Below are 15,565 nucleotides of genomic sequence, written 5' to 3' on the forward strand. Positions count from 1 at the left end.
TTCCCCACCTCAGAAAGGAAAGAGATGCTCTTGATAGCCTTTAATGGCCTTTCTATCTCTGAACTCCCATGGTCGGTCCTCTGATTCCAATTACTGAGCCAGGGCTGGAAGTCAGGACATCTGGATTTTGTCTCATCTGCTACTCCTAGGCTATGAAACCTTGGGGTCTCGTGTCACCTCTCTGGTCCTGGAATCACAATGTCTGCCTAAAGTGCATTCAATGCAGGACTGCCGTAAGAAGCAAAGAAAAGAAAGAAGGTGAAAATATCCAGTCAACTGGAAAGTTCCACACAGCGGCAGGAGTTTGGGGGGAAGGACTCTACTATTACTACTGCTAATACAATATTATTATTGTTGTTGTTGTTATTATTATTATTTTATGGCCAAATGACTTGAGCCTGCAGCCCCTCTCAAATGTGGCCAGCTTGAATCTTGACCCCACTAGCTGTGCTATTTTTACTTAAATGGCTTTCAAGAGCTTCCAAAATGCAGTACACACATGCACACACACGCACATCTCTATTTTCCCCTAGTCTCAGGTTCTTGTCTGGCATCTGGTACTTTTAATTTGCTCCTTCTCAAGATCTTTAACTCCAGTTTCGGCAGCTGGATAACGTAGCAAGATTGGCTGTTAACCCCTGGCCCAGTCCCTGTAGGGGACTCACTTGTGCTGAGGGCAACTAGAAGAGCAATGGAGCACTCACTTGTGAGTCAGGAGTCCTGGGCCCAGTGCTGTCACTGAATCACTGGCCTAAATTTGCACATCTAGAGAAATCCTTTAAAACAGAGGAAAGTGTAAGGATTCCTAGATTTACCACTATTCCTTTATGGATGAAAGCTTTTAGAGATCCCTTACTCTAATCCTCTCAAAATTAGGGTAACATCCTTTCGATGTGACCCACCTCCCAGGATTGTTAGGAGGCTTTTAAAGTGCACAGAGCCAAAGGGACCTAAGATGCCACCTGCTAAATGAGCCCGGCTGTGAGGACTCCCTAGGTTTCCTTCCTGCTCCGTCAGCCTAGGACCTCAGGACCTCATAAAAAGGGACGTCTGTGCTGGTGGCTCCAGTGAGATTAGGAATGAAGGTGTGGAAACCTGGAAACAAGAGGGTATCCAGGGATAGTTTCAGTCTCCTATTCTTCTCCAAACATGTGAAATTACCCATGTCCCACTTAGCTAGGAGTCCAGAAAAGTGTCACCTCAGTTGGCTAAATCTCAGTTGTCTAAAATGGTCCTGTTTTTCTTACTAATCTACACAATGCTGACTATATTTCAGGTCCCTTTCTAAATATTTTACATATATTAACTTGTGTCATGTTCACAAAGTCCTATGGTTTTTTTTACACTTTTTTATTGAGTTATAGTCATTTTACAATGTTGTGTGAAATTCCAATGTAGAGCACAATTTTTTAGTTATACATGAACGTATATATATATTCATTGTCACATTTTTTTCTCTGTGAGTTACCATAAGATCTTGTATATATTTCCCTGTGCTATACAGTATAATCTTATTTATCTATTCTACATTTTGAAATCCCAGTCTGTCCCTTCCCACCCCCCACCCCCTTGGCAGCCACAAGTTTATATTCTATGTCTATGAGTCTGTTTCTGTTTTGTATTTATGTTTTGGTTTTTTTAGATTCCACATATAAGTGATCTCATATGGTATTTTTCTTTCTCTTTCTGGCTTGCTTCACTTAGAATGACATTCTCCAGGAACATCCATGGAGATGGCATTATGTTGTCGGTTTTTATGGCTGAATAGTATTCCAATGTATAAATATACCACATCTTCTTTATCCAGTCATCTGTTAATGGACATTTAGGCTGTTTCCATGCTTATGGTTTATAAATACTGTTATTTTCACTGTTTTACAAATGAAAGATCTTTTCTACAGAGTGTACTCATTCCCTAGGGTTGCCATAAAACTTACCATAAATTTGGTTGTTTATTACAGTTCTGGAGGGCAGATGACTGAAATCAAAGTGTTGGCAGGGCCATGTCTCCTCCAAAGGCTGTAGGGAAGAATCCTTACTTGCCTCTTCTAGCTGCCTGGGAGTTGTTGGCAATCCTTGGCACGTCTGGCTGCGGCAACATATCTCCAATCTCTGCCTCTGTCTTCACACTTCCCTCTGTGTGTGTCTCTGTATCCAAGCTTCCCTCTTCTTATAAGAACACCAGTCATTGGGTTAGGGTCTGCCCTAATCCAGCATCTTAACCTAACTGCATGGGCAAAAACCTATTTGGTCCTAGAAGGTCCTGAAGGTCAAGTCAGGTCCAAAAAGTTCAGACTTCAACACATCATTTTGGGGAATACAATTGAGCCTGCAACACAGAGAGTTTAAATAATTTTCCCAACATCTACTAATCAGTGAAAACTCATGTGCAATTTATAGAAACATGAGATCCCACATGATCCAGTCTCAGTAAAGGGTTACATCCAAAACACAGATACATAAACAATTGAAGTCAATTCACAATTTGACTCACTGTCTTGAGAACCGAAAAAAAGGCGGAGATGTTCTTATCACAAACATTCTTTTTTTTTTTTTTTGAAGTATAGTCTAGACATGGAAACAACTTAAATGTCCATCGACAGAAGACTGGGTAAAGAAGTTATGGTATATTTATACAATGGAATACTACTCAGCCATAAAAAAGAATGAAATAATCCCATTTGCAGCAACATGGATAGACATAGAAATCACAAATAGTTCTTAAATGTTCCATCCCTCTCCTACATTTCCCTCTTCCTCTCCCTGCCCACCTCACTCACTCCCTCCTCCCTCTCTTGTTCCTTCCCCCAAAGTCTTCATGAACTTAACACCAAGGATCTCTTCTGTTTCCCCTCATTCATTCACTTACAGCCTATCCACTGGCTCCCTCTTGGACCTGACAACCACAAAAAAACATTCCCTGACATGAGACCCACCCTGCCATGCACTGCCATATGTGAATTTTAGTTGTTCTGAGTTTCTAGCTTTTTCAGAATTTTATTTTTCAATGTATTGTTTGTGTGGAGTTAAAGCAAAGATTTTCATCTCTTTTTGAGCTTTGTTGGGACCCAAAGGCTAGAAAACAATGAGAGAAGGTGAGAGAGTGATGAAGAGTCCTCATACCTGACCATGAGGGAGGGAGGAGACTCAGGTGGTTATGAGAGTTGGAGGTACTAGAAACCCACCCTGAACTTCCAAGCTGGTTCAGTTGTCCTGTATGAGTGCTCTCTTTGTTTGTTGACTGGAACTGATTGATTGTATGCCATTGGGTAGAAGCAAAAGGGAAGGAGCTGTGGACCCAAATTTCTTTTTAAAATACTTTTAAAACATAAAAACAGGAAAAAGAAAAATTAAAATACTTACTGTTCCACTAGCCATTGTTAAGTTTGCTCTACTTCCTTCTACTTTTTATTTTCTATGTATACTTTCAACAGTTATAATTACACTAAATATACAATTTGTTCTGCTTTTTCACTTAATATAACCAACTAAGAACATTTCCAGATCATTGAAAATTCTCCATTAATGAGATTATCAATGGCTGCTTAACTGAAGTAATACTAGTGTAACTGTGTAACTGTCCCCCTAGAATTGTGTATTTACTATTGTTTCCAGTTTTCTGTTATTATATGTAACTGCCATAAATATCATTGTTCATAAAAGATTTTTCCACAATTAGAATGTCTTCCTCTACGTTATATTCCCAGATATGGGACCAAGGAAGAGCTTTCTAAGCCAAGAATAATCCAAAATTGCCTGATCTATCTTAGAAGGTGGTGAGTTTCTCATCTCTGCAACTTATTATAAAAAACTTATTGGAAAAATAAACTTACTTTCATAAAGTTGTGGTAGAAAGATAAGAAGTTACATCAGGTAACTTTCAAGGCCCCAAGAACCTATGAGATGGTAACTCTTAAAATTTCAGTTCACCAATGTCAGTCTCACTCTTTGTCCCAAGTTACTCCTTACTTCCCATGACATATCTAGAGTGCTGTGTAACAAACCACTCCAAAATTTAGTAGCCAAAACAACATCGATTTTATTTGTTCATGATGAACAGGTCAGGAGTTTAGGCTAGGCTTGGCAGGATGGTCCCTTTGCTGGATTTGCTTGAGGTCAATCGTGTGGCTCTAGTCTGTATTAAACAGAGTCTAGTCAGGAAGACAGAGCCTCTGCGAGTATTGTGACATAATGGCTATTTATGGGAAGGGAACTCATGCCATTATAGGAGAAGCTAGGAAAGTAAAGGCCCCAGATTCTCATAGACAGAGAGTTGGAGGACCACAGAAATTTCACTGATCTGTTCTCCTGAAGCTGTGGCATGAGTGGAAATGTTGGCATTGGCAGGAGAATCTGAGAACTCAAGCCCATCGAAGAAGCCAAAGTGGGACAATGAAGGGGGAGCTCAAGGAGAGAAGTCTATGAAAAGCTGTTGGCTCTAAGCAGCTACTGTCTCTATGGGTTCCCCTGCAAGCCTCTGGTGGGCCGGGGCCACTGTAGGTCATCAGAGCCAGTAGCTGGAAGGAAGAGCTGGATGCAGAATGGAGGAGAGTGAAGACAAAGTAGAACCTACTGGCACATCTCCACCTGTTCCTCCCTGTATCTGATCATAAAACAGCCTTCAGAGAGTAAGGACTGTTGCCTTCCAAACTCACACACGTTTCTTTTTTGACCAACTCTAACCTGGAACTATACAGGGAAGGCAATTTGGGGGAATGTAGTTTCCAGCCTAACTAAATGGCCAGCAGGGCAATCCAGACACTCTCTGAATATCTCTAAATTATATCTGAAAAGCTTTTCAAGGTTCCAAAGAAGATGTCAGAGGGGCTCCAGGATGTAGCTTGGGAACATTGACAAGCAAAGCCCTGAGGCATTTGGGCTTATATGATAGCCTTTTCTTGTTTGCCTCATGTCTTAAAGTAGTATGAGCATTACTGGCTAGGGAATCAGAATGCTGCATTGTGGACCTGAAGCCACTACTCACTAGGTAATGACCTTGCTTGATCCGTTTAAATCATCTTGGCTTCTAGTTTTTCATTGAGCAGCTGCCAATGTATTTGTAGGCTCTGTTGAGATGACTTCATGGACATGTGGAGAGCAGCCATAGCTGTCTTCCCACAGAAATTTGGCCAACTTTTCTGCTGCCTAGCCTTAGCTTTGCCTCAGAGCTTTGTGCTGTTTCTACTAAGGCAGAAAATTCATAGGAAACAGGCTCTGGCTTCTCCTCCTCAGAGCTTTCTTCCCTGCCTCTTGTCCCCAACCGAACCCCTTTCCTACATCAGGTGGTCGTGACAGGGGAGGGGCAATTGAGACTCTACATGCCCCAGGACTTCCCAGTTCTCTCTGCCTAGTTGTTCTCTCTACTTCCCGCCAGCCCTCCACCTACTATTTCTACCTGCCTAAATCGTACTCACCTTTCAGTCCTCAGCTCAAAGAACATTCTCTCCTTCCTAAGTATTTTCTGATTCCCCTCAGCTGGATGCAATATTTTCACTTTTTAAATCCCTGGGGCTTCCTAGCTTTCACTGCAGTACCTATACTCTGGCGATTCCCTAACACATGCACATTTGAGTTCTTATCTTACTCTCCTACTAAATTTTAACATTCCCAGAGGCAGGGGATTTGTACATTAAGCACATGCAACATATAAGTAATTTTTGGCATCCTTCTCATTATAATGCAGACAGAATGTGGTATCTAAGTCTTTGTTGAGTTGAGAAAAATATATAAATATTTGTTGAGAACATGCATCCATGTTTTGGTGCACTAAGTCACAGTAGTCTAAAAGGACACGGCTGTCCATAATAAGAAATAGAAAAATGAAGTCTGTGATCCCCAGCCAGATGGTTCTCTATTATTATGAATTTTGTGTTTTCATTTGATAAGGAATTTCCCTTCATCGTGTTAATATGGTGACCTCTAAATGGGACCCTGAAATGGGACAGTCCAAGCAGAAGCCAGGGCTCAGTCCTTGCCTGGACTCAGAAGTCAATGATTTTGTAGAATTTTACAATCGTAGCAGGGGCCGCATTTATTAAGCAGGGCCAGTGACCCCTCTGTTTAGGTTATGGCTGGAGCTGTCACTGAGCTACATCCTCTCTGGGAGACAGTCCATGCACCCAAGATAAAGTTTCAAGAGGCCCTTGAGCCAGGAAAGTTGTTTGGCAAAGCGCCTATGTCTTTGGTCATATGCTCTGTGGATTGGGGGGTTCCTTTCTCCGGGGTCAGGACAGTTCCAAAGCAAAATTGGTATCAGGAAATGCTCCTGGTTATCTCTCTACTCTTGAGCAAGTCACTGCCCCTCTCTGGACCTCAGTTTCCTCTAGAAGGAAGGGGATTGAAATAGTTCTTAAAGGTCCGTCCCTCCCAGCTTGAATATTTGAGAACTCTATTCTGAGCTGCAGGCTGAATTCCCATGGCCCTGAGGCCCTCTCTCCCCTGCTTCTAAAGGTGTATTTGGCTGAGAGTTTTCCACAGGTCGTAGCTGGGGCATGCTTACCCATTCTCTGAAATACCCTGGCTCTGCAGGTGATGATCATTTATCTGCCATTATAAAAAGTCCTTAAACCTGAAAGTTACAAAGAGGGAGGTTGTTTATCACAGCCCTTCATTAGGTCTCTCCCTAATCCAAATTACTTCTGGTTGGTTTCACTGGAAAGTGCCCCTGCTATAGGTACTATGGAACCCAAGAGACCTTGGGGATACCGAATTACAGGAAGGAGGCTGCTGTCTCTGAAAGTGTTAATGCTCAAGGCATGACTCTTCATTAGTAATTGATTCTGTATTACTTGGTTATAGACCACAAACCAGTTCAAGTTCATCAAGTTCTCCAGCAGGAAACAGTCTGAGCATTGAAACTCCTCACCATCCTCTGGTTGGTTTATTTACTATATGAACATGGTGACTTGTTAGAATACTAGGATGTCGGAACTGAGAACATAAAGCTCAGCTGCTTCAGACTCCCGTGGGTAGCTGAGAGCTACCGGAGTCAGCCCTGTAACAGTTCATGGTGGAGTCAGGAATAGGGCTCAGGACCTACTGCCAGGTCCACACACTTCACTCCAAAGCAGAGATTACCAAGAGAGTGCACTCCAGTTCATGCAGTTATTCATGCAAGAAGCCTTCTCCCAGGCCCTAACTCTAAATCTATTCAGTCTTATTTTTATTAAGTTCTAACCATAGCAGCTAAATTGGTTTCTATTTAACAACATATTTCCACTAATAAACTGGTTTAAAAAAAAAAACAGGACATAAAACACTACATAAAGAAGACATAAGAATTGCAAAGGCACTGTAGTCTGGGGACCTTCAGTAAAGGGCAAGCAACATTATGCAACTCAATATCCCCGAGATAGTTGATGTTCATAATAATGTCCCTGGATCACTAAGAAGGGTTAACATGTTTTTACCTAAGAAAGCAGGGATTTGTATAAAGGACTTTAAAAAGCATTACACCCCCCAAAATTTTTTTAAATTATAGTTAGGTAAAACTTCAGCTACGTGGAAAACAGATAGTCCAAATAGCAAACCAGCTGTGATGTTCAAGAAAGTGACATTTCAGCTGTGCAGATAGGTACATTCTGCAGTAGTAAGACTGGTGTGAGTTTGGCTAGTATCTGCAGAGAAGAGGAAAAAACAGCAAAGCCATGATCTCATCTTCTGTTTACACTTCAGTTCCCAAAGTTAGTGATTAATTGTCCTTGTGTTTTGTTGCCAGGGAAAATTGTTTTTCTTTAAAACTCCCACTTATTTTAAATAAATAAATCATTAGTTTCAAAACAGAAGTGTCAAATGTCAAGATACTTCTGACATACTAAGCTAATGAACAAAACGATGAATTTACTAGAAGCTACTCGAGATGAGCAGTCTTTGAGAATGTTCCTTTGATGACTTTGAAAGGCAGCAGAAATCATTTTTGATAAGAGATTTTCCCATGAATCTTAGTTAAAACATCAATCTAGAGGTTGCAAACACAACCTTAAAAGAATAGGGTAAGTATAAATGATAGAGGTAGGCCAAGTGTTGGTTATCAAATAAATATACCAACCAGCTACTACACTGTGCTTCCCAAACCGAACTCACACAAAATCAGCTTTAGGCAACCAGTTTAGAATCTCTCCTTGGGTCTCTGAATTTACCTAGGGCCTCTGGTTCCTCCAAAGTAGGGAATTATTCTTTTTAGTAAATAGACAATTTTTGCATCTGAGTTTTAACACAAATGCAACTATTTCTGGGTGATTCCAGTAGTTTCTGAATTATTAAGAGTACCTATTAAGTAGAGTTCCAATTACATGTTTTCCCTTTACACACAGGATTGAGTCACTTCTTGTTATTATGGCATTCAAGGTCAACCATAATCTAGTTTTAACCTGTCCTTCCAAATATATTTCCTCCTACATCCCCACAGACTGCCTGGCTTTCGTCTCGTTCTTAGAATAGGTCTGGCACTTTCAGCTCTTGATGACCAATATTTATTGGGTAACTACTATGTGCTGGGTCCTGTTCCATTCACTGAAGACATATCTGTAAAGAAAACACAGTCTCACTCTCCTGCAACTTACATTTCAGTGGAGATGTTTCATCTCCTTCTGAGTGCATTCCCAATGCCAACACTTCTCCCACTGTATGATAGCTCTGTCTCTGCCTGTTTTCCTCCATCTGAACTCTGCCTCCTTCTGCACAGCTCAGTGTCTGACTCATCTCCTATCACCCCCATACTATGCTTTGTTCAGTGGAAGGCACACACTGAATGCTCAGTGAATGACTTACATTGTGTATAAAGTTTCTTTCCCTGGCTACCTAAGTTCCTGTTGCATATAGAATCCATCTGTGAGATTGCCTAACTCTGGATTTTAACATTGAGTTGTTTTTAACAAATAGGCCTTTTTGTTGTCAACAGAAATGACAAATGTCAAGCTACTTCTGATGGACCTAAACAAAATGAATGAACTAGTGACTGGATGGCCACATTGACTTAAGCTGTTATGTGTCTTTCCTCAAATCCCAGAATCCCTAAACCCCTTTCTTTCTTTGGGCTTCCCAGGCTTCCTGGTCTACTCGTGGGCAGCCCCTCCCTCTTTCCTCCTGGAGACCAGCAGGGAAGCTAACTTGAGAAGCTGTTCATCTTGTTCCCTTTCTCTTTGACCCCAAAGGTAGAAACTGAAGACCAGGTGCTGGCAACCTTTTGTGGCAGGGAGACCACAGACACGGAACAGACCCCTGGCCAGGAAGTGGTCCTCTCCCCTGGCTCCTTCATGTCCATCACTTTCCGGTCAGATTTCTCCAATGAAGAGCGATTCACAGGCTTTGAGGCCCACTACATGGCTGTGGGTAAGTTGGAGAAATGGGTGGTTCATCCCCAGGTCTCCCTTTCTCTCTCAATATTAAAAGTTCCTTGTGCTGTCTTCTTTACAATGGACACTGGTGTACTCACCACATAGATTCTACCATTAATGTCTTACAGCATTTGCTCTGTCACATATCTATTTATCTGTCTATTTTTTGTCTGTATATCATTTTTTTTGATGCATTTCAAAATAAATTGCAGATATCAGTATAGCACTTCCTAAATACTTTGGCATGCATATTGTTTATTCAAAGGTTCAATATCCACATTTTTTTCTCTTAATGTAAAATTTACATTCAATGAAATGCACAAATCTTAAGCACATTTGTTGAGTTTTTAAAGATTTATATTTGTATGTAACCCAAACCCCTAACAAGATGATGAACTTCACGGTCAACCCAGAAAGTTCCCTCATGCTCCTTCCCAGTCGCACCTGTCCCATCTCCTTTAGAGGCCACATCGTCCTGATTTTTTCCCCACCCACCATAGATTAGTTTTGCCTCTTCTAAAACTTCATGTAAATGATCACACAGAGAATATATTTTGGGAGTGAGGATTCTTTTACTCAGAATGAAGTTTTTGATATATATTCCTATTGTTGCAGTGTATCAGTAATTGCTTCTTTGCTTGCTGGAATAATTTTCTATTGTATAAATATACTGTAGTCTGTTTATCCATTCCCCTATTGACAGACATCTGAGTTCTATCCATGTTTTGGCTCTCAGGGATAAAACTTTTATGAACCTTTTTGTACAAGCCTTTTTGTGAACATATGTTTTCACTTCTGTTGGGTAAATATCTCGGAGCAGAATTGCGGAGTCATTAGGTAGGTATATGTTTAGTTCTCTAAGAAATTGTCAGACTTTTTCCAAAGTATTTGCACCATTTTGTATCCCTCCACCAATACATGAGCATTTTGGTTGCTCTAAATCCTCACCAACATTTGATGTTATCAATTTTAAAAATTTTAACTGTTCTGGAGAGTATATGGTAGTACTTCATTATGGTTGTACTTGACATTTCCCTAGTGCCTAGTGATGTTGAGAATCTTGTCATGTGCTTCTTGGCCATTCCTGTACCTTTTGGAGGAAAAATATATGTTCAAATTTTTAATTGGGTTGAGAACATACATCTTTTTATCTTTATATTTCCAGTGCCTAGGATACGGCTTGACTCATAGTAGAGACTTAGAGAGAGGCAGGATGGAGGAGAGGTTAAGAGCCCAGGTTCTAGAGCCAGCCCATCTGGATTTGAATGCTGACTCCACCATTTACTATCTGTATGACTTGGAGTAAGTTTTTTAACGGCTCTTAGTCTCAGTTTCATCATCTATAGAAAAGGGATCATAACAGCCCTGCTTGCTATAATCACAACTGTTAGAGAACTGTGGCACAACCAGGAATCCAGTTTCCTGGATTTGAACCTGGCTCTCTTTGATCTTGGGTAAGTTTCCTCATTTATATATGGATGTAGTGGCTACTTATGGGCTTTAGGTGAGGCTTCAAGGGGGGAATACAGGTACCCCCCAACACAGTGAGTGCCCCACACTGAGTGCTCTGTAAATGTTGGCTGTTGTCTTCACCGTTACGCATGACTGAGAGGCTCTCCTTGCCCTGCAGATGTGGACGAGTGCACGGAGCGGGAGGACGAGGAGCTGTCCTGTGACCACTACTGCCACAACTACATCGGCGGCTACTACTGCTCCTGTCGCTTCGGCTACATCCTCCACACCGACAACAGGACGTGCCGAGGTGGGGCCCAGAAATGACTCTGTGCATCGCTGTACATGCCCTGTTTTCCAATAAGATTAGGGGAGGCTCAGAGGGAGGACAGATACGCAGTAGAAACAATTAAGTCAAATCAGAGAGCTGTGCCTCAGATACCACATGGGTTAAGATACCAAAATGCCAACCAGCCTGGAAGTGGGGTGCAGGTTCTCAGAAGACCGCATTTGAGAAGCCCTAGCATCTAGGCCATCCTTCTTCCTGGCAGGAATTTCTCCTTCTTAATCCCTGTTTCCTCTCCTACTGTAGGTAATTGGCGTGGCCAAGTGAAGGGAGAACCCAGGTTTCCCAGTCCTCTTTCTCTGAGCCATGAGCCAGGCCTCACCCAGCAGATCCTTTCTCTCTGCATTTCCATGGCCCCTCAAGTTCCTCTGTGATAGAGAGAACATCAGGGCAAGGGGCAGAAGAGGGAGGAGAGAGGCAAAGACAGAGCAAGAAAACGTCCCATTCCTTTCAGCTCCCTTTGCTTTCACCTCTCAATATGTTTCCTCTCTACCGTAGCCTCCGGGCTAGGGCAGGGATGGAGAGATGGCAGGGCTCAGCCACTTTCCAGGGGGACCTCCTGGTTAGCAGAGTAATAGCCACATAAGCCAATGGTCAAATGTAGTAAGTGCTGTAAAAGAAGTGTGGACTCGGCACCGTCAGACCTGAGTCTGCACAGAGAAGTCACAAGCACTTCCAGAGACAGTGCCCTTGACGGAGATGAGAGAACAAAGAAAAGGAGGGCACTCCAGCAGAGAGAAGAGCTTCTGCAAACATTCAGAAGCGTGACAGAATTTGGAACATTTGGGGAACTGCCAGCGGATTAGTATGGCTGCAGGATAAGGATCTGTGTTTTAGAAAGGTCCTTTGGAAGCAGAGTGAGGGATCATTGGAGGAGGGCAAGGCTGGAAACAAGAATTCTCTTCTCCCTCCTTCAAACCTTTTATTTGCTTCTGAATAAAACCCTATAGGACCCATCAGTATAAAGCAGGTGCATACAGGAGTTTTCTTGAAGGGGGTTATATATTCCACAGTTTTCATTCAGTATTGAGTATATACTTTGTGCTGAGTACATAGGGACTAAGAATGAGCAATGTTTCTCCCCTCTAGCCCCAGGAGTCTTTTTAAACATTCTCTTCCTAATTACCTCACCCATGAAATTTCAATACCACAGATATACTGCATATATGTGTGTCTGTCTGTGTATTATGCCTAAAAAGAGTAACAGCTCCCCTTTCCTAAGAACCAGTTTTGGTCCCTCTGGGCATGATTTTCACCCCTCTTCCCCGTGAGAGGGCTTAGGGTAGAAAATGAAACCATGGGGGTTCAAGAGACCACTCTGAACCTTGTTCTGCAGCTCACAGCTATGGGACTTTGGCTTGGTCATGTCCCCTTTTGAGGCCACAGTTTTCTCATTTAAAAGGGGCAGGATAAACAAGAGCTTAGGAAGAGCTGACGTGCCAGATCCAGGATGGGTCAGCCCAAGGATGGTGGTTCAGTGGCAATAAAGGGGGTTTGGTGGGCTAAGCCATGGCCAGGATCCAGGGCACCGGGTTCTTGGTCGCAGCTGGTGGGGAACAGAGCAGAATCCCTGAGCCCAGGGGACTTACAGTCTAGTGGGGGCGGGAGAGTTCACTAACAAATATATTTCATAATGGCAAGTAGTAGTAAGCAGCATGAAGAGAAGGAAAGCAAGGCCAGGGGCCAGAGAGTGAGGGGTTGTGCAAGGGTCCTGTGTTAGAATGAGGGATCAGGGAGCCTTTGAGTAGAGACCTAATTGAGTTCTGGGCTGAGAAAACCAGACATTCCCCCTGACCACTCCATCTCAAAACCTCGCATCTCAGACCCCTCCTGCTCCCAACCAGTAGGAGAATCGGATGGGAAGGCTTATCACACTCACTACCTTTGAGTCTTGACTCTGCAGATTACTGAGTGTGCGACCTCGCGTAAGTCACCTCCCCATCTATAGGATGGGGATAATGATTCCTTCCCCGCTTGCCTCTCAGGACCACTGGGAAAATCGTACCGTAGCAGATAAGAAAGGGGCTGCTGTGGCCACGGGTGTGGTGTGCCACTTTGCTCCGGTGTGTTTCCCACAGTGGAGTGCAGTGACAACCTCTTCACCCAGAGGACCGGCGTGATCACCAGCCCCGACTTCCCTGGCCCTTACCCTAAGAGCTCCGAATGCCTCTACACCATCGAGCTGGAGGAGGGTTTCATGGTCAGCCTGCAGTTTGAGGACATTTTTGACATTGAGGACCATCCTGAGGTGTCCTGCCCCTATGACTACATCAAGGTAAGACCGCAGTGGACATTGATCCTGGGTAGGCTGGAAAATCTTGGCTGAATTGAGAAAATTGATATTCTTGGCCCTCTACCTTCTCCCAGGATAGGGGGCTGAGCAGTTTGCTTCCCAACATGTAATTACTTAAAATAACATATACCAGCTTAATCAGATCCAGTCTAGGGCGATTCCCCAATCCAAAACTAGCCCTGTGCCCACTTGCAAAATCCTTTCTGCCATGAAACATAATATTCTCTGAAGTAACAGCAAGGTGAGGGTCATACATCTTAGAACTCAGCCCATCACCCATCTTATCCCGGGAGCTATGCTGTGAGACTTATCCAAGCACGTAACCTCTCAGGGCTTCACTTTTCCCTCTCACTACATAAGAATGACAAGAAGATGCACCCAGGATTGTAGACATCACCAGATGAGGGTTAAGGAGTGCTAGTCCTCAGAGGCGGAAGGAGAAAGAGTTAAAGACACAGGCAGGACCCCAGCCTGGTAGCTGGGAAATTCAGATCCACTGAGTGCTTCTTCCTGACTCTCCATCCCAAACCCTACTCTCTCCTGGCAACTGCAAAACTTCCAGCAGGTTTTCTGACTTCTACCCTTGCTCCACACAGCCTGGTCTCTCACACAACATCGAGGGTGAATTTTATAAAAGCCAGGATAGATCAAGATTGTGCTTGGAATAAGCATAAACTCCACACAACGTGGCCTTTCCAACCTCAAGCCACAGCACTCCTGCTGCTGCAGCCCCACTGGCTTCCTTCTTGTGCTTGATACTTGCCAGGCTCCTTCTCACCTTTGACCTTGACCTTTAATGTGGTGTTTTCTCTGCCTGGAAAGATTTCTCCCCTCTTCTTCAAATGACAAGCTCCTACTCATCCTATATGTTTCAAATTCAATGTTGCCCCCTCAAAGAGGCCTTCCCTGACTACCTGTTTAAAGTTATTAGCTATTACATTAATGATGAGTTATAAGACTACATAGATTTTACTACATAAATCATAAACATGTAGCATATATTTATACTATGTATGTATGTCATCCTAATTATTTTTATAATGCTTATCACAGCCTATAATTATTTTGTTTATTATTTATAAGTCCCCCCACCCCTGACTAGACTAAGGGTCTTTGAGAACAGAGGCCTTTTCTATCCTGTGCACCTGGACAGGGCTCTGCCCCTTTCCAAGCCGTAATATGTTCATCTCTGATCAGAGGATTATTAATCTGCCTTGTCCAGGACCATTGTAAATTGTAAATGGGAGAGTGGAGATGGAAACCTTTGGTGAGTAGTAATGCCTACTAAAAATGTGAGTGAATACCAGGGGCTCACGTAGAAGCTTCCAGAAAGTCCCGATGCAGTGTAGAGGCAAACCCTGCAACAGCCACTGCCACTCAGATGTGACCCTGCTTTTTTTCTGTTTTTCTTCTCACAGATTAAAACTGGTCCAAAAGTGCTGGGGCCCTTCTGTGGAGAGAAAGCCCCAGAACCCATCAATACCCAGAGCCACAGCGTCCAGATCCTGTTCCGCAGTGACAACTCGGGCGAGAACCGGGGCTGGAGGCTGTCATACAGGGCGACAGGTACTGCGGCCCCTCCCTGCCTGGGTCACACTGGGTCCCCATGCTCGGCTCTCATGGGGAAGTGGCTGGGGGTGAGGGGCTGCAGGCCTGGGGCTCCTCTGGGGATGTGGCAGGATTCCCAACTCTGCCACCAAGTGGTTTGGGACCAAGGCACATTCTCTCTCCCGACTCCATTTCCCATCTGAAAAATGGGGGCAAGGGAAGCAGTGATGGTGGGTTTGGACTAGACATGGTTTTCAAAACTGGCCTAACTTCAGAATCTCATGGGGAGATTAGGAAAAGAAAAAACTGTTTCCTGAACTTTACCCCTTTACACTGTGGTTCATTGGGCCTGGAAAGGAACCTTCCAGCTCCAGCCTTCCCCAAGTCTGGGGCAAGAATTTGGATGTGAGTCTGTAGCTCAAAATGTTTCAGTATGGCCATTTGCCTCCTTGGGCCCCAAGACTGACAAAGCCCACAGGCCTTACTCCCTAATACCTCAAGGCAGCCAGTCCTGGTCTAAACCCTGCTGGAGCCATTTGACACAAGGGGGCCTGCAGTAACTCGAGGAAGAAAGGGGTGGACATTGTGGCA

General features: G+C 43.5%; 1 protein-coding gene across 5 annotated transcripts in view; it reads left to right on the forward strand.

Moving 5' to 3' along the window:
* The window catches only part of MASP1 (mannan binding lectin serine peptidase 1), a 65,083-nt gene that overhangs the window by 18,606 nt on the left and 30,912 nt on the right, over positions 1-15,565 (forward strand). For all 5 annotated transcript variants that reach the window (XM_032482491.1, XM_032482480.1, XM_006188848.3 and 2 more), the window contains 4 exons: positions 9,153-9,330; positions 10,966-11,097; positions 13,212-13,408; positions 14,845-14,992. In XM_032482491.1, coding sequence (XP_032338382.1) covers positions 9,153-9,330; positions 10,966-11,097; positions 13,212-13,408; positions 14,845-14,992 — 655 coding nt within the window. The remainder of the gene's footprint in view (positions 1-9,152; positions 9,331-10,965; positions 11,098-13,211; positions 13,409-14,844; positions 14,993-15,565) is intronic.

Source organism: Camelus ferus, chromosome 1 (genome assembly GCF_009834535.1).
Source record: "Camelus ferus isolate YT-003-E chromosome 1, BCGSAC_Cfer_1.0, whole genome shotgun sequence".
Taxonomy (NCBI): Eukaryota; Metazoa; Chordata; class Mammalia; order Artiodactyla; family Camelidae; genus Camelus; species Camelus ferus.